General features: G+C 35.2%; 2 protein-coding genes and 1 long non-coding RNA gene across 3 annotated transcripts in view; 2 read left to right on the top strand and 1 right to left on the bottom strand.

The window, feature by feature from the left end:
* LOC113511193 (phosphoenolpyruvate carboxykinase [GTP]-like) overlaps positions 1–6027 on the bottom strand; it is a 41981-nt gene extending 35954 nt beyond the window's left edge. The window contains exon 1 of the mRNA XM_026894810.3: positions 5787–6027. The gene's annotated coding sequence lies outside the window, so the exon portion shown is untranslated. The remainder of the gene's footprint in view (positions 1–5786) is intronic.
* LOC128202538 (uncharacterized) lies at positions 4959–10752 on the top strand. The gene is made up of 3 exons (XR_008253844.1): positions 4959–5229; positions 10017–10088; positions 10527–10752. It is a non-coding gene; the product is annotated as an uncharacterized LOC128202538 (long non-coding RNA).
* A 1870-nt stretch (positions 10753–12622) lies between these two features.
* Positions 12623–19502, top strand: LOC113511226 (uncharacterized). The gene is made up of 3 exons (XM_031912065.2): positions 12623–12697; positions 16952–17102; positions 17866–19502. The coding sequence occupies exons 1-3, from the start codon at positions 12678–12680 to the stop codon at positions 17959–17961; spliced, it is 267 nt and encodes an 88-aa protein (XP_031767925.1). The 5' UTR covers positions 12623–12677; the 3' UTR covers positions 17962–19502.
* Positions 19503–20529: the final 1027 nt, after the last annotated feature.

Genomic DNA, 20529 nt, shown 5'->3' with positions numbered 1-20529 from the left:
CAATAATTAATAATATTACAATTAATGATAACTCTTTCACAGGTTTCTGATAAAATCCTTGTTAACCTAATGATCCTATCTGACAAATGACAGTATCAAATTAGGTACATAATAAGAGAATTTTATTCAAGGAAACTTATAAGCATTTTTGAATAAGCATTTATTATTATAATATATATTAAAGAACTATATAATACTAATAACAATTACGATATGAATAGATACACAACAATACTTAAATAATGAATAATAATAATACAGAAAATACGTACCTATCGTGATACAATTTCAATGACTGGATAATATTGTAACAGATTCTTAGACTATTTCTAAAGTGAAAAAAGTGTCCTCCTCTCTCCTACTTGCTGTGCCCAACAGGGTCCATAATTGAAGTTGAAATGTTATATACTAATTATATTATGGAATGCAATAAGAAATAAATAAATAAATATTAATCAACCGTACAGTATGGAATGTAATAGAGCGTATTCAAAGAAATTAGTTTTAATTGGATAATATTGTAACAGATTCTTAGACTATTTCTAAAGTGAAAAAAGTGTCCTCCTCTCTCCTACTTGCTGTGCCCAACAGGGTCCATAATTGAAGTTGAAATGTTATATACTAATTATATTATGGAATGCAATAAGAAATAAATAAATAAATATTAATCAACCGTACAGTATGGAATGTAATAGAGCGTATTCAAAGAAATTAGTTTTAATTGGATAATATTGTAACAGATTCTTAGACTATTTCTAAAGTGAAAAAAGTGTCCTCCTCTCTCCTACTTGCTGTGCCCAACAGGGTCCATAATTGAAGTTGAAATGTTATATACTAATTATATTATGGAATGCAATAAGAAATAAATAAATAAATATCAATCAACCGTACAGTACGGAATGTAATAGAGCGTATTCAAAGAAATTAGTTTTAATATTTAAACAGTCAGTGATGTTTCTTGTGAAATGCACCGTAATATATTATTTTAAAAATAGAACTTAGAATTTTTTCAAAAATACTTATAACTCGACATCATCATATCAGCCTTTAACCGTCCACTGCTGTATATAAGTCTCCCCCTTGGGGAGTTTTGCCAGTAGTTGGCACGCTTGGCAGGTGTATTGGCTTTAGAGATGTTTTAAAAGCGACGCTGCTGACAAATTCTCGCTCTCCCTCTTACGACACCCACGGGAAAGGAAGAGGTGGCCTATTCTATACCGGGACCACACGGCTAACCTATAGCTATCTTTTGATCCCACTCAAACAATATATTATTAGTAGCGACATATTTTTTTAATTTTTACATAAAAAATATGTCGTATAAATAAAAAAAAGAAGGTACTTAATTCGGTTATGTTTGTTTTTAATGTTTAATTATCTCATAACTTATAAATTTTTCAGCCTTATAACTTAGTTGTAAACCAGTTTGTGAAATTCTTTTTTTGTCTGAAAGGATATCCTTACAGATTGGTTCCATAGCAAAGTTAATAAATGTAATCCCTAATTATAGTTTATGTGGAATACAATTATTTAATAATAATAATAATAATAATAAACATAAGCATACATACACAAGCACAACCTTCCATACAAACATACATACAGCACTTACTTGGTCACGTACCCATAAGTGTAGTATAATTACCAAAGCTAAAAGCTGAGAAATAAACAATTCAATGACAATAATAATAATAAATCTTTATTTTCAGGTATATACCCGTAGTTTACAGTTACATTATTAATTATACAAACTATTATTATTATTTTTAAAATACACATTAATTACAAAATACAAATTTAAATTATTTCATTACAAAATCTTTTGTCGTCAGGTACGCAGTGAGGAATACAGTCTTTACAATATGTCGTATGTAGTATATATTACTTATTGTCATTAATATTTCATGAAATTTTGCTTTACATTTACGTAAAATAGCAAAATAGTAAAACAGTTATATAACTTTTAACAGAAATGCATTTAGGCTTTTAGAAATGTTTTAAGAGGTCGGTGGTCTCATATATGCTATATTATATTATATTATACCAGAGGGAGACTTTGTACAAAAGTCGATTGCTTGGGTAACTCTGTCCCATTCGTGTTTCAACCGTGAAGCAGTTGTGTTTGCATGGCTGTGTTTCGGTTTGAAGGGTGAGATATGGCGTGAATTTACTGTGTACAGAGGAATAACACCTGTGTCCTCAGGAATGACAACGCATGGGACGTATCATGGGCGTAACAGTATACTCTGTTATGTCCATGGTACTGCTCATGTCTATAGGCGATGGTTACCACTTTTCATCAGGTGGGCCGTCAGCTTGTTTGCCATTCTAAGTTGTATAAAAAAAAAATTAAATCCATGTCCTGTATATTTGACAATACTTTTAATTATTGTAGGTAATTATGTCTACAAATGATAATGAAAACGAACAAGTTAGGTATATAATTATTTCGGTGCATCTGTAGGGTATCTGTCGCGAATAAACATCACAATGATGTAACTAGCACGCCGGCCGATGCCTCACATCTTGACTTGTAACCTTTTTGTTTCAATATGATAGCGCTGGTGATCTTACATGACTATAAAATTACGAATGCCTACATGTAAAAGTACCTATTTTGTATTACAATAACATATATAACAAATTGACTACACAAAAACATTTAGATAGTTCATTTAGATCAGTGATGGGCAAAGGATGGCCCGCGGCCCAAATCTGGCTCGCGAAAGAATTTAGTCCGGCCCGCCGAAGGTCCATCGACAGGGATAGTATATGGCCCACTATAATTACGTTTTGACAGTCGAAAAGTATAAAGTATATTCCATTAAGTAGAATAATAGATGTATAACCTATAGGTGAAGCCAAACTAGTTCTGCAGTTTGAAAATATTATGGAAAATCAAAAACAATTCCATATTTTCTCATACGCCATAGCAGGGCCTTCGAATAAATGTTAAATTATTAATAAGGGTAAAAGATAATTTGTAACATTTGTATGTAATGCTGTAGTTTTTTATAATATTATGATTAAAAGCTTTAACACAAAATGCATTTTTTCTATAATGCAATCTGACCCTTCACGTGAATTTCATAAACTTTGTGGCCCCTCATTAAAAAATTTTCCTACCACTGATCTAGACAGATTTTAGACGGAGTTAATGCCTATTGAATCTTTTACTAATATTTTTTCCTTAATGTAACATTAAAAATACTGGTCACATAGCTCGAACAACCGACAACCGATGAGGACAAAAGGTTCTTGAGTGACGACTCCATACGGGCAAATGCAGTGTACGTAAGTGTAGGATGACATTTCATTAGATGGATTGACGACCTCAAATGCATAGCAGGGAGTTCCTAAATGCAGGTGGCTCAGGACCGTTCCTTATGATAGTCTATGGGAGGTCTGTGTTCAGCAGTGCACAGATAATAACTGAGATGGTGATGACGATGATGAAAATTATAAAAGTGAAAGTATGTTTGTTTGTTAGTTACTTCTTGGCTTCTCAACTGCTTAATCTATCATTATATGATCCATAGTTTGCATCTATATGTTTAATAATTTATCTATTTATTTGTATGTTTATTAAATCCAAAATATAGATAACAATACATAATACATAAGGTTTTTTTAATGGGTGATAATGGAATGATAAACTCTGCCTGCGCTATCAATATTCACTGGCGGGGCACCAGTGAGAGATGATAGGTGAACATGAAAACAGGTCAGTTGGCCCATAATGATTATTTAATAAGTAATTAACCAAGATGATTTCCAGGAGGAACCGTGGGGTATATTGCTAGCAATGGGACCGCTAGGACCCAGGATGGAAGGATGAATTAATAAAGAATTAACTAAGACGGTTTCCAGGAGGAACCGTGGGGTATATTGCTAGCAATGGAATCGCTAGGATCCAGGATGGAAGGATGAATTAATAAAGAATTAACTAAGACGGTTTCCAGGGGGAACCGTGGGGTATATTGCTAGCAATGGAACCGCTAGGACCCAGGATGGAAGGATGAATAAATAAACAATTAACTAAGACAGTTTCCAGGGGGAACTGTGGGCTATATTGCTAGAAATAGAGTCGTTAGGACCCATTACTTGTAATCCCTTTCCCCCCATATACATAAATATATAACATATCGTGTCTTACTAATAACAATTAAATAAGTACTTACATTAAGTATGATTTATAAGTTTTATCGCTTCAAGAAAGTAATAACGACCTGAATATCTAAGTACAAATAAGCACGTGTAACATATAAACTAATTAAGTAAAATTACCTATCGATGCCTATGATTATTTATATGCATAATTATATTTAATAATAAAATAAAAAGTAATTTAAAAAACGAGAATTATAGTTTAGTTCTTAATTAATATAAAAATCAGTCAGATGCGAGTTGAACTCTCATGCCGAGGGTTCTGTACATATATATATTGTGTTAACCTAGAATGGCAAACAATGGCAAAAGCAATATGACATAAAATGAACTTTATTACATTTCTAATACGAAATATACACCTAATAGTTGTTATTATTGATACTACAATTGATAATTTCTTAATTTGAACCATAATTGTGATAAAAAAACTGGAACGCATTACTAAGTTTATTTTTAGAGGTATTTTGATAATTTCTCACATTTTATTTACATAATTTCCAAATCTTTTGTACCTACCCGTTTTGAATACACCCTGATAAAAAGAACAAAAATATTTTCTGAATCATTTTCATTGAAATATGTGCAGGCCAATGATATGTAAAATTATATCAAATTTCAAATTAATAGCATTAGTAGTTGCTGAAATATAACCTTATAACGGACGGACAATGTCGCACCATGAGGGTTCCTTTGTACCTTTTTGGCGTAGAACCCTAAAAATTAGCAGTAGGTAAACGCGATACATACAAACTTATCAAACTGTGGTAGGTTTCCAAGACTATGTACTCATTGTATCAGGATATCTATCAATGTGTGATGTCACAGCCTCATTAGTATAATTAACGAGAAACACTGATAAAATGGTGATGCTTGACAGACAAACATTCAAAATCATTACGGTCGCCTTAGACTCGATGTCTACAAAGTGTTATAGTAATTAAATAAATAAAAAATATATCTATTCTCTTGATTATCTAATCTGACACGCGAATATTTCGTTAACATATATTTTTTTTATTTCCTTATTTAAAATTGTGGCAGTGTTATAAATATTTGCAGGTAGTGGTCCCTTAATTTTTTTGTCGGACGCGCGGTTCACATCCATTCCAGTTATCGAGAACTTGGTACTAACGTAATATTAAATATAACGGACAAACAAACAATTACACGTTACAGATTAAGCATGACGCGTATTGTTTTTAAAATTGTACACTATCATGAACGAAAGCATTTATTTAATTTATTAAATAGTTTTAAACGACGATTTATCATTTCGTTTTATAATTTTTTTTACACTTATAAAATGTCATAGATTTTTATGTACAAGTCTGTATTTTTTTTAACTCAAATATACCTACACAATATGAAATAAAAAAGTACAATTAAAACTTAATACAACGATCGAATAAAACACTCTATAAAAATTTACTGCTGCGACTAACACACAACGCAACGTATCTACTCTTTTACGTCAATAAAGGAGACGAAACATTACAATTCGTAGCGGTCAATCAATAGATACATTCAAAAATAAATGTACAAAGTAATTTCATTATTGAAAACGCACATTTTAGTTAATAATGCAACATAAATAAAAAAAACTACAGCGCACTCACCTGTCACTGTGCTCTTGTACTCGTAGCTGGTCAGTGATCTTGGCTGGAATGCAATGGGTGAAATTCACAGCTTGCACTACCTAACCATACGTTTAATTCCAATTCTACACCGTTTAGCGTGGCGTCTCACAGTGCGTGTTTATTGTTTTCGTGTCGGCTTCAAACTGATAGTAGAAACAGTGTATTTTTCCACAAGACGACACTATTACTTTTGTATCGATGCGATTGAGAAAATCAGACGAAAGTTTGCATAGCCATGTGGCCCGCTCGACATTATAGTCATGTTGAGCTACTTATACGTATGTAGAGATGCATTCGTACGTTTTCATACGCTCTGATAGTGTGATCCGCGTTGTGTAATCACGATGTGTGCGATTGAAATAAAATAAAATATGTTGCCAAGTGACTTCTCTCAATTTATGTTCTGTTAACACGATATTCGTTTCGTTCGTTTAGTATAAAACATCTGTTTAAAGATAAATAAGTACAAATAAAAATTATGATTTAATAATTCATACTAGGTACAAGTATCTTAAGACAATGGGTTCTACCAACCATCAGTATCATCCTTAGATATCTTTTAAAATAATGTAATCAAGGATTTAATAATCTGATTTCTGTTCTAATAGGATCTCCCGAAAATTGCATTACTACACTTGAGACAACTTACACTTTATATATTGAATCCCGTGGCTTCGCTCGAGTGATTCACTCGATATATATAGTGTTCTAAGGGCTAAGATAGGATATGATCTCCACGTGTGCCAAATTTCATTCAATTGGCAGTTTTTGCGTGAAAGAGTAAGAAACATCTATCCATCCTTCACTACATATTTTCGCATTTATAACAGTAACAGGATTAATCTGAACAGCATTTTAGACATCATTGAATTTACTGTGACTCACTCCATACATTGCCAATAAGGACAGAACTTTTAGCCCGCCAGTATCAGATAACATTGTATTGGATAGCTTATACTCTTTGATCACAGAAAAAATATTTCCACTAAATTTGTTTTGACTTCAAAACGCAATTAATGTATATCGCTTTATACTAAAATCACTATTCACATTCGAAAACAAAAGATTATGCAGTAATAAAAAGTAAGTTTTTAACAAATACACAGATAGAATAAATGTTTGCCAAACTCGTGTTAATTTAATTGTTTATTAAAGCGATAACTAATTTAGATGTCCCTTCTCGTCGTGCAAATGACATTCGCCTTAGTTCTCGATCTCTGAATAATGCTGTGCATCTAGTTAGTATCTATTTATATAGATTGAGGGTACCGTGGCCTATTTACAAGTCCGAACTCAGACCAACACAGTACCTACCTACCCAAAGATCAGCTGTACAATGGGAATGTTCCAGGCAATTATGTGACCTGATGCCATCGTCACCTTTCTACCAGAGGGAGACTTTGTACAAAAGTTGTTTTGGGCACCTTTGTCCTATTCGTGTTTATACCGTGACGCAGTTGTGTTTACATGTCGTCAGTCAGTCAGTCAGTTTTCCCTTTACAATATAATATGGGGAATTAAAAAACAGTGTTTATAAACATTTAAAATGCCAGCAACGCACAAGCAACTCCTCTCGTGTTGCAGGTGTTCATGGGCGACGGTAGCTGCTTTCCATCAGGTAGACCGTCTGTTCGTTTGCCTCCCTAACAATAAGAAAAAAGATGTCGCAAAAGATGTCGTAATCCTACTAATAAGTAAATGTGAAAGTTTGTAAAGATATTTGGGTATTTAAATGTTTGAATGTCTGTTACTCAATTACGTCTGAACGGATTTATATTAATTTTGGATGTCAGCAAATCATTATATAAGCTGGCAACTGTCCACTGCTGAACATAGGTCTCCCTCGTCATAGACTGGCCATAGGGAAGGGTTCCGAGCCATCTGCATCCACCGATTCCCTGCATTCCCTGTTGTCGCTACATTAAGGTAGGGGTCGTCCTAGATAGATAGATACTCTTTATCGTTTCCTCCAAAAGATTACGATAGTAAACTTATTATAAATATAAACAATTACAAGATATAATCACAATGAGAAAACAATGGGCGACCTTATCGCTAAAAGCGATCTCTTCCAGGCAACCTCTCTTGATAGAGAGGAGTAATTATAAACAGTTTGATCGGAGGCACGATGAAATTCTATTATTTCTAAAATATAGAGATTGCATTGGTCTGCATTATGTCGCTATTCAAGAACCTTTTTCCCCCATCGGTTGTCGATTCTTCGAGCTATGCGACCAGTCCATTGACACTTCAGCTTGCTTATCTTTCGGGATATATCAGTCACTTTGGTTCTTCAGCGGGTGTTTAGAGCATAGCTCTCTTCATAGCTCGCTGAACAACTTGAAGCTTCTGCATACGACCAGCCGTGTAGGATCACGTTTCGTTGCCGTAGGTCATCATTAGTAACATGCACTGGTTAAAGAGTTCCGTATTATTCGTTTACGAGTATGTGAACAAACTGTACTGTTTGGAAAACGCGTAAGAAGTCGCGATCATAGCTAGTATATTATAAGCGAAGATCAAAGAGTCTTTATATATTTTTCTTATAAAGTAAGTACTAAAGAATTTATGATCCATAAGCAGAAAGCATTTATGTAAACCTATAAAGGGGACAGCGTAACAGCATTGTCCATCTACACGTAATACCTAGCAAGGAGATGGAATAAACACATTTGGTGTATTCATAAATATCGCACCACAATGGGATTCTTAGCAAAAGAACAGTAGCGCCATCTGTTGCTTCCCACGAGTATTTCGATATTTATGCTTGGAACTATAAACACAAACTATAAGATGCGAATCCATCAAAGGATTTTCTAATCTTGTCACAACTGAACATTCTAAACGTTCAAAGATTCCTTTGCTATATTTACCGTTGTATTATGTTTGGTTAAAGACTATAAAAAGATATACCTTCAACATTGATACATAAAAAACTCAAGATACACGATCGGAAATTAAACGACGACAGTGAAAAGTCATATAGAGCGCATTCTATTAAATTAGACGGTATTTCTAATAGTGCGTGGGCTGAAATGTTAATACCCATATTTTTTTTAATTGACAAGGAGTCTCATTCACACTGTGGTACCAGCATAGAATGGACCACCCCTCTCTTTCCCGTGGGTATCGAAAAAGGCGACTAAAGGGAACTGAACGATCGAAAGATGAGCTGCAACGTCCCCCTTAAAACATCACCAAAGCCTAACTGCGGTTGCCAAAACCCTGCTTATAGAGGAGACCTATGTTCATAAATAGACAGGTAACGGCTGATATGGTAAGGAGTGTCATATTTACAATAAAAAATAATCTCTAAAGTCCTCTCCTATGGTAACTACTTATTTAAGTTTAATTTGGGACAATTTCCATAGATATACATATATAGTACAAAATATGAATCTAGGATTGTTTTTATATCTATGACTGTCATGTCACATGTCACACACACACGGGAGACAAACGAGCATGCGGCTCACCTGATGGTAAGAGCCACCGCCCATGAGCAACACCAGAGGCATTACAGGTCATATCCCTCTTCAATTATCTCTCTCAAAGCTCTCCAAGCCAAAACACAACCATGAAAATACAGCTTCCTAGCAGCAGAAACACGAGTAGGACAGAAGTACCCAAATAGACTTTGTCAGATAAATTTTTTATTTACATCAACACTTTTAAACCAACTTGATCTTGGCCAAATTTTTTAATATAATATGTTTTAGATTAATCATTGCAAAGACTATTTAAGAAAGCTAATTAATATAAAACTTGAGTACTACAGTAGGTACCTACTTATTGTAAAATGTAAGTGGCAACTCTTTAGATATCTAGTAGGGTAAATCTATTTTGGTTGCATTATAAAATTAGTTTATTTTAATTAAGATTTTTTTATCTGAGGATTGACTAGACTAGGACTAGACTTATATAATTAATATATATGGTAAGTATTACTTACTCTGCTTTACGATTGAAAAAATATTCATAAGTGACTAATAATTGTTAATAAGGAGTATGGATTGAAAAACAGTGAAAATTAAGCCTCCTATGCTAAGACAAGCTTCTAAATTAATACAGACAGTGTAAATGGCACATATTTGAAGTTTTTCAACACATTTTTCTTCAAGAAAATTATTTAGTTCCATTAGTTGAACACTGGCTTAAAACTATGATTTCGATTTAAATTTTTATATAAACGTGTATATTAATTTGAAGGTCTGGGTAAAAATGGCAACACCGACAGCACAAAATTACATAATTTAAAATAAACGAGAATAAGAGTTAGCGGTAAGTCCTCTAATTTTCTGTAATTCAGGGTTGTCAGATGCAATTTTTAATTTTTATTCAAATAGTTAATTTTAAGTTATTTTGGTCTAAAAACTAAATTACTGCATCGATTTTGATAAAATTTCTATAGGACCAATCTGAAAGTATATGCTTTCAGACAAAATAGTTTTTTTCCGAATCGGTTTACAACTGACGGAGTTATGAGGTAACAAACAATTGAATTGAGTACCTCCTACATATTGAGGTCGGTTGAAGGAAATGCGCTATGATAAAAAAAAAAAAAAACTAACCTAAGATATTCTTACAAGATCTATAAAATCCCCTGCGATTTTAAGAAAGCAAATAGATGCGTTTATTTATAGCGTTGCGTTATGCTCTTTTGAGTGGATATTATCATAAATATGCGTCAACACAGCGTCATTTCACGTCGCATTACAGGAACAAGGATAAACAGAGCGAACATAGAACAAAGGCAAGAAAATGGAAAACAACTGTCAAGCCAGTTGGGGATTATAATTTTTGCTTTCCGGACGTCGCTCGAGATCAGCACGCATTGCAAAATGTACAAATGGACTTATCAATGCTAAAGATTGGCTTGCAATTTATATTAAATATGGCAAACCCACATTCAGAAAATGGTGTGTGCATGAAAAAGATTAAATTTATTTTGGGATCAAAACAAATTATTTTATTTGACTTTCCTATATGTAAAACGATTTTTTTATGTAATAAGATCATCTTATAGAATAAGTAACCAAATATTTTTTATGGAAGTTTTTTTAATGGATGGTAATGGAATGGATGAAAATGGTATGGTAACCCCGCCTGCGCTAACGGGATACGCTGGCGGAGCACCAGTGAAGGGTGATAGATGAGAATGAAAACAGGCCAGTTAGCCCATCATGATGAATTCATCAGGAATTAACCATGATAGTTTTCAGGGAGAACCGCGAGGAAGTCGACCTGTTTGGGTATATTGCTAGCAATGGGATTCTCAGTCTCCATTACTAACAATTCCTTTCCCCCTGGTAATGGAATGGTAACCCTGTCTGCGCTAACGGTATACATCAGAGGGGCACTAGTGAAGGATGATAAGTGAGAATGAAAGGACAGGACAGGTTAGTCCATCGTAATGAATACACCTGGAATTCAGCACTTTGGTTTCTAGGGGAACCACAGAGAGGTCGACCTAATAGGCTATAGTGTTAGCAATAGGACTGGTAATCCGCATTACTAACAATCCCTTCCCTCCACTTTCTCTAGACATGAACATGATTATTTATGGAGGGGAGGGAGGGATTGTTAGTAATGCGGACTACTAGTCCCATTACTAGCGATATACCCTATCAGGTCGACCTCCACGTGGTCCCCCCTGGAAACCATCGTGCTGATTGACAGGTCCATTCATAACGATGGGCTAACGGACCTGCATTTTTACTCTCACCTATCATCCCTCACTGATGCCCCGCCAGCGTATACCGTTACCGCAGGCGTGGTTACAATTTCATAATCATACATTAAAAGAACAGTATTATGGACATCATAGAATATACTGTGACACACATGTTAGGTACCCCCTATACGTTACCATTCTTGAGGACTATGATTTTATGCCTCCTAACTCTGTAATTTGGGGGGAAAGGGATTGTTAGTAATGGAAACTAAGAATCCCATTGCTAGCAATATACCCAACCAGGTCGAGCTCCTCGCGGTTCACCCTGGAAGCTATCATGGTAAAATGTAAACGAATAAATGAATTTTATTGCTAAAAATGTGGTACAATAAGGTGATATGGTAATTTTACATTGGTTTCACACATTTTGTCATTACTGACTTTTTTTATACAACTTAGAATGGCAAACAAGCCAACGGCCCACCTGATGGAAAGTGGTAATCGTCGTCGATAGACATGAGCAGTACCATGGACATAACAGAGTATACTGTTTCGCCCATGATACCCTCCATGTGTTGCTATTCCCGAGGACTCAGATGTTATTTCTCTGTACCCAGTAAATTCACGCTATATCCCACCCTTCAAACCGAAACACAGCCATGCGAACACAACTGCTTCACGGTTGAAACACGAATGGGACAGACGTACCCAAGCAATCGACTTATGTACAAAGTCCCCCTTTGCACAGTCATTACAAAATTATGCCAAAAAAATTCTTTAATGTGTAATAATGTAAATGCTTACATCAATTTTTAAACGTTAATTGTAATATTTTATATATATTCCTGGACACTATAGTAACATTTATTTACTAGCCATTTATGCAGACATTAGGTAAAGTATCTACTATCTACCTATATTTTATTTCATATCTACAAAAACTATATGAATTCCTATAGCCATTACAATCCATAACACTCGTCATTTTACGTTAAGTACTTACATTATTTTATAAAAAAACAAAAGGAGAAATGTTCAACAACAGTCTTGTCCGTCTTTTATCCTGTAGATATTATATTACGTGCGCAGTACAGGTGCAAAAGGTATATAAAGGTAAGAGGTCCATTTTTGTATCCATTCTCGATTGGATCAGCATAGTGTTTAGCACAACATTAGTTAGTTGTTAAAACAGTGATATGAAAACAGTGTATTGTAGGTAAGTTTGTGAATACTACACTAATGTTTTTTCGACCTTTATTTAAAAAAAAAAAAAATTATTGTGAAATTTTTAAAAAATGAATTTTTAGTACCTTTTTTGTTATAATGAGTAAAATATAGAATGATAAATTGTAATTACAGACAGTTATTTTTGTTTTAAAATATTGTATACGATCGTGTAATCAAATTTTTCTATACACAAAAAAGCGTAATAAAATAAAAAGAAAAAAAATATCAGGATTTAAATAATTTATTAAAATAAATTGTTACAAATTTGGTATTTGCTTATTAGCATACGGGTAATTTTTTTTTTTATTTTGTTTCCTTTGTATGTGTTTATGTCCATATTTACGTGTAAACAAAGTTAAAATCTTGCAAATATTTTTGCAATATTAAATTAAATATTTAACTTAGAACATAGTAATAGTTGATAACAATTAATTTTTTATATTTTTTACATTTTTTTTAAATATTTTGTGATAAAAACGGTATTAACGATTATAACGGTGCAAGCGGTATCGAACCCTTAAGTCTTAGGAGAAATTTTGCCTCACTCTGCGTGTTCTACCGCTTATACAACGGATTGTGCTCAGAGGAATTATTCAATATGATGCCTACGGCCACTTTCTATCATCGTACGGCTCGCCATCGGCAGGGAGTTCACCCTCATACCTTACAGCCTAAATGGTCGCGTACAACGCGGTTTCAGAGATGCTTTCTCCCACGAACACTCAGGTTATGGAATGAGCTCCCTGCCGAGGTTTTCCCGAGAGACTACAGCATGGGGTTCTTCAAAAGGGGGTAAAGAGGTTTCTTCAGGGTCGGCAACGCGCGCGTAATACCTCTGGTATTGCAGGCGTTCATAGGCTACGGTAACCGCTTACCATCAGGTGGGCCGTATGCTTGTTTGCCACCTCAGTGGTATAAAAAAAAATTTTTTTTTCGGCATCGAGTTTATTTATTAGCTTTTACCCGCGACTTCGTCCGTGTGGCCAACCGGCATATATCACACCGACCTGGATAAAAAGTAGACTATCTTCTCCATCACTTATAATACGTGTATACCAAATTTTATAGTCATTGAAGAAGCCGTTAAAGCATTATAAGGTAATGAACAAACAAACTCACTTTCACATTTATAATGTTAATAAGGGGGGCGGGGGAAGGGATTGTTAGTAATGGAAACTAAAAATCACATTGCTAGCAATACCTAACCAGGTCGACGTCCTCGCGGTTCTCCCTGGAAACTATCATGGTTAATTTCTGATGAATTCATCATGATGGGCTAACTGGCCTGTTTTCATTCTCATCTATCACCCTTTACTGGTGCTCCGCCAGCGTATCCCATTATCCCATTTTTCCATCCTAGTAGCTATTTGAATTTATAAAATTAATTCTTATTAATATTTTTTTTTTTTGGTGGATGAAAATGGAATGGTAACCCAGCCGGCGCTAACGGTATACGCTGGCGGGACACCAGTGAGGGATGATAGGTGACGATGAAAGCAGGTCAGTTAGCCCATCGTGATGAATTGCACTAGAATTAACCACGATGGTTTCCAGGGGGAACCACGTGGAGGTCGACCTGATAGGGTATATTGCTAGCAATAGGGCAGTTAGACCCCATTACTAACAATCCATTTCCCCCCAGTGAATTGTATTGAAATGTTTAGCTGTATCTAATGTTGGTAATCCTATAAATAAATAGTAAAAATATTTTTCAATGTGACGCAATTTTTTCAGGTCAAATTCTTTTTATTTCAGTAATTCGCCCGTTTTATAATTACCTTAAAAGAATAGTGAATCTTTTAAATTCCAAGAGTTAACTTTATCCCTTTGGATCTTGAAGAATTCTTAAAAATATTTCATTTCTTGACATTTACTTAGATAGGTACTGTTTGTTGCTTCTTGTTCTCATATTTGATATAACTTAATCTCTGAATACATTGAACATGTTATAATTATATTTACTTGCCACAATTATATAATAAGTATTTACTTTGTTACTCCTCGTGTTACTGCAAAAAACCGATTATTTACCGATTTGTTTTTACTTGTGCATTTTCATTTTTTTAATTTACATATTCATTTTTTTTTATGCAACGTAGAATGGCAAACATGCTGACGGCCCACCTGATGGAAAGTGGTAACCGTCGCCTATAGACATGAGCAGTACCATGGACATAACACAGTATACTGTTTCGCCCATGATACCCCCTATGCGTTGCCATTCCTGAGGACTCAGATGTTATTTCTCTGTACTCAGTAAATTCATGCCATATCCCACCCTTCAAACCGAAACAGCCATGCACACACAACTGCTTCACGGTTGAAACACGAATGGGACAGAGGTACCCAAGCAATCGACTTCTGTATAAAGTCTCCCTCTGGTAAAATTCATTCATTTTTGTGTAATCATAGTATTATGAACTAGGATATCGAATTGTAAAGGTATCGAGCACCACCTAAGACCTATCGAGATGGTAAAAAATTTGAATAAGAATCTTTAAGCTTTCCACTAGTTTTGTAAATGTAATTTAATTTAATAATAATAATAATAAATCATTTATTCAACTACTAAACATATAATCATCAATAACAACTTTATATATTAAAATAATAATTCTGTGGCAGCAGCTGAAATGGTGCTCACTCAGTTTAAGCTGCAGCGTGTTGCTGCAGCGCTGTTTTTCAGTGGGACCACCACTCGATAGGAACTAGCACTCTAGAAACTGAATTAAATATATAATATACTATTACCTGGACCTTAAAGATTGTATCAGTACTATATATGGAAATCATACCTTATATATCTTTTTTTTTTTTATGCAACTTATAAAGGCAAACGAGCTGACGTCCCACTTGATGGAAAGTAGCAACCGTCGCCTATAAACATGAGCAGTACCATGGACAACAGAGTATCCTGTTTCGCCCATGATACCCCCCCTGCGTTGCCATTCCTGAGGACTCAGGTGTTCTTCCTCTGTACCCAGTAAATTCACTGTCCCACTCTTTAAACTTAAACACATGTATGTAAACACAACTGCTTCACGGTTGAAACACGAATAGGACATAAGTGCCCAAGCAAACGACTTTTGTACAAAGTCTCCCTCTGGTAAAATATATATCTATCATACCTTATATAGGGTGCTTCAAAAAAATGTATACACACTTTGAACTTCCATAGAAAATTTATTTACCGTTCTACAAAGTTAAATTTCAGGAAAATAGAAAGCTGAAAGTTCAACTGATAATATAACATAGAGGGACGATTATGCTGGCACCTGGCGAAGAAATATAACATTAGCCTTGTAGAGCGGGAAAACTACAATAGTTTAAAGTGTGTATACATTTTTTTGAAGCACCCTGTATATCAGGCACATAAAATTGGACAGTTACTGCTGAATATATTAACATAACCAATGTATATTTATAGAATTCTTATAATAAATAAGATTTGAAAAACTTCATAGATATAATAAAATTTTACGGCCGCTAAATTTGTTTTATAACTTGTGATAAAGTATAACATTATCATTGCAATACCTACTAAATTTAAATATTTTCTATGACACTTTGTTGTTGATCCAATATTTAAGGTTTTTTTTTTTTTATAGAACTTAGAATGGCAAACAAGCTGACGGCCCACCTGATGGAAAGTGGTAACCGTCGCCTATAGACATGAGCAGTACCATGGACATAACAGAGTATACTGTTTCGCCCATGATACCCCCATGCGTTGCCATTCCTGAGGACTCAGGTGTTATTCCTCTGTACCCAGTAAATTCACGCCATATCCCACCCTTCAAACCGAAACACAGCCATGCAAACACAACTGCTTCACGGTTGAAACACGAATGGGACAGAGGTACCCAAGCAATCGACTTTTGTACAAAGTCTCCCTCTGGTAAAACGATAAATGCATTGGTTTTTTATGGGTGACAATGAAATGGTCACCCCGCCTGCGCTATCGGTATACGTTGACGGGGCACCAGTGAGGCATGATAGGTGAAGATGAAGCAGGTCAATTAGCCCATCGTGATGAAGTCAACAAGAATTACTCACGATAGTTTCCAGGGGGGACCACGTGGGGGTCGACCTAATAGGGCATATTGCTAGCAATAGAGCTGTCAGATTCCATTGCTAACAATCTCTTCCCCCCATATCCACGGTACTGTTCATGTCAATGTGACCACTGTCCATCAGGTGGGCCGTCAGCTTATCATTCCATATCGTATAAAAAACTGTGCAGAGGCGTGTCGGTGGTGGTGGTGTACATGGTGGCGGCGGCGCTGGTCTCCGCGCAGATCACCTTCAGCCGCGACTGGACCGGGGGCAAGCGGGCTGCCCCACAAATCGCGCTCGACTGCGGACAGTTCACCAGGCTGTGCCGGCACTTTGTGGTGAGATATCTTTTAAGTGGGTGATAATGGAATGATAACCCCATTTGCGCTATTGGTATACGCTAGAGGGGCACCAGTAAGGGATAATAGGTTAGAATGAAAATGCAGGTCAGTTAATCCATCGTGACGAATACACCTGAAATTTAGCATGAGGTTTGTGGAGATGGTTTGAGTGGGGACCGCGGGGTGGTAAACCTATATTTTTAGTGGGTGAAAATGAAATGGTGATTGCGCCTGTGCTGTCGGTATATACAGGCGGGTCACCAGTAAGGGATGGTAGGTGAGGATGAAGGTCGATCTATATTGGGTAGAGCATATTGCTGGCAGTGGGGCTGGTAGTCCCCATTACTAACAATCCTTTCCCCAAATGAGATATTTATATACGATGATACCAAAATCAGTATCATCCTTTTAAGGGTATGTTCTATTAGTGTAATGGAATATTTTTCCCAATTGGATATAAATCGAAAAATTAACCTCGATAGTTGGACGCACCATGCGTTTCACGTAAAGACGTACCACTGCACCTCTGGTGGATAGTTTTGGAACTTAGATGCTCAACAAACACAAAGTTATCAGCGATCAAAATTTTTTGTCGGATTTTTTTATTAAGTTTTATTTTCAGTTCATATTCATTTTCTCTAGTAGAACACTAAAATGATGCTAATGATTTTAAAAGAAAATTATAAATGGATAAAGAAGGATAACGAACGATGAAACTCCCTAATTACCTACCTACTCAATAAAAATATATTACTTGCAGCACGAGTTAAAGCAAGCGATGTCGACTGACATGTCATCGAAACACCGCCGCGACGAACCGGACAAAGTGGCACCCATATACGATGATGAGAAATAGTCCAACACTACCTTGGGGCTTAACACTATCTTGTAGACATTGTCATGATGAGGCTGAATATGTTTTCTAGCTTATTAGCGATTATTTGATATTAATGAATCTAAATTCAAAGAAAATATAAAGCTCTTTTTTATGTTAGATTATATCCGTTATTAGAATCAACTGACGATAAATATTTTATTAACTTATAACTCTTATTTAATTATCCGTAACGTATCATAAGCTTAGGATGAAGTTGGGATAATATTTCTTAATCCATAGAGATACGATTGTCATTGCAATGTGACTGGCCATATTTAAATTGGAACTTGACTGGCTGGAAATAGTACTCCGAATTCAAAGTGGCCAGTTACTTCTATACCATGCATACATTATAAAAAAAAAAAAAATTGTAAAAACGCGCAAAAAGTATTGTCGTTTGCAAATTTTAAAAACTTTCTTACTTTTTTTTGTGTTTCCAACATCATCAATATATCAAATGGCGCAAGTGTGTGTGTGCATATCTGCAAACATATTTAAACCGTCCCGAGAATAAGATCTTTATTGTCACAGATAATATAATTTATTGTTCTACTAATTATTAATTATTGAGTCATTTCACATCTGAGCTCAATACTTCTTACATATTTTTTTTACAGTTGCTCTATTTGTAAACGGTATGTCAATCTTAATCTATGTTTGCATAGTTCGATGTAAATATACAGATATGCACTTGGGGTCGGTTATATTAACAAAACGCTTAAAATATAATTTCCTTAATTGTAACGAACAGTGTTTTTATTCTAGTCGTGACTGTAATGTAAATATAATAAATATTTTATGATTTAAGTCAATGAAAACTCTATTGAGTATAAATCTACACTTAGCTTACACTAGCCATATTTTTTTTATACCTACATCATTAATTGTAAACCAACATTATACATATTTAATATATAACATAGGTTTACAACTCAGGTTTATAATTTATATTTTGGTCCTATTGTAATAATTTATTTGCAAAACTAATACAATTGTAAGAACTTATAGCTCTATACTTAACTGTATTAGATGTACTCTTAGTCGATATAGTAAGATAAAATAGTAAATAGTATAGAACTGTTAATTCTTATGCACCGGTATTATTAACTTTTATTATTAAATGTTATGAATATATTTTATTAAAAATATTTAAATTTGTGGAAATTATCAATTAATATTTTAGGCACACTATTATTTTTTTCGGCTGGTATTTAATATGGCAGAATTAATTAAGTTCACCACTACGTGGGCAGTCGATTATTTCTATAAATGTATTTTGTTATTAAAACTATTTTTTATTTACCTATTTGGAATAAAGATTCATCATTGCCGTGGTGCATCAGAATTGAGCAAATAATATAAAAGTCCTAAGTACAATTTCTTGTATGATGTCATTTGGTGTAACTAACAATTGAATGCGCGACAAACTTATGATATATCTCGCCCAAGAGATTCTGACGTTGTGAATAAAAATATTATATAGTAACGAACTAAAGTCAATGCAAATAAAGCAGATTTAAAATGTGGTGTTTTTATTTTATAACTATTCTAGACTAATCTTACTGTAAAATTTAAAGTCAATCCGTGCAGGCCATTAGCGCAGAGGTGGGAGGAAGGGGGGGGGGAGGGTTACCATCATCATCGCAGCCATTATCCGTCCACTGCTAAACATAAGCCTCCCCCATAGACTGCCATAAAGAACGGTCCTGAGCCACCTGCATTCACCGACTCCATGCAATGCATTTCAGGTTGTTACTCAATCTAGTGGGGGTCGTCCTACACTGCGTTTGCTACTCAAGAACCACTCTTCTCCATGGGTTGTCTGTTCTTCGAGCTATGTGACTAGCCCATTGCCACTTCAGCATGCTTATCCTTCGGGATATGTCGGTTACTTTGGTTCTTTTGCGGATAACCAAGACACTCCGAGCATAGTCCTCTCCATAGCCCGCTGTGTAGTTTGAAGCTATTGGATACGGGCAATCGTGTAGGACCATATTTTGGTTCCATAAGTCATCACTGGCAACACGCACTGGTTAAAGACCTTCGTCTTCAAACTAGTAGAGATTTTGGATGAAAAAATATGGCGTAGTTTACAGAATGCTGCCCAGCGGAGTTGGATTCGTCGGTTGACCTCTCGGTCGAAGTTTAACTTACCCATTCGGATACCTTTTTGTTTTAATGTGTAATAACGGAATGGTAACCCCATCCGCGCTATCGGTATACACCGGCGGGGAATCAGTGAAGGATTATAGATGAGGATGAAGCAGGTCAGTTAGCCCTTCGTGACAAATTCACCAAGAATTGTTCACGATGATTTCCAGCGGGACCACGTGGAGGTCGATCTAATAGGGGATATTGCTAGCAATGGGGCTGTCAAACTCCGTTGCTAACAATCCATTTCCCCCATTCGCATAACTTGTCCCAGGTAAACATACTCATCGACAACTTCGAGCGTAGTGGTGACATGGACGTTAGACATTATTTTAATCTTGTCTATGCTCATCTTCCACCAGTTGAAAAACACCATTGAGCATAATATTCAGATCC

This window comes from Galleria mellonella, unplaced genomic scaffold (genome assembly GCF_026898425.1).
Source record: "Galleria mellonella isolate WM207_F2 unplaced genomic scaffold, CSIRO_AGI_GalMel_v1 utg133, whole genome shotgun sequence".
NCBI classification, from domain to species: Eukaryota; Metazoa; Arthropoda; class Insecta; order Lepidoptera; family Pyralidae; genus Galleria; species Galleria mellonella.
This window is presented reverse-complemented; position numbering and strand designations above follow the sequence as displayed.

Excerpts from the sequence above, each read along its gene's own strand:
- LOC113511226 (XM_031912065.2), top strand. The coding sequence starts at position 12,678 with ATGAAAACAGTGTATTGTAG. Across the intron at positions 12,698-16,951 it reads ATGAAAACAGTGTATTGTAG|AGGCGTGTCGGTGGTGGTGG; the intron begins GTAAGTTTGTGA and ends AAAACTGTGCAG. Across the intron at positions 17,103-17,865 it reads GGCTGTGCCGGCACTTTGTG|CACGAGTTAAAGCAAGCGAT; the intron begins GTGAGATATCTT and ends TATTACTTGCAG.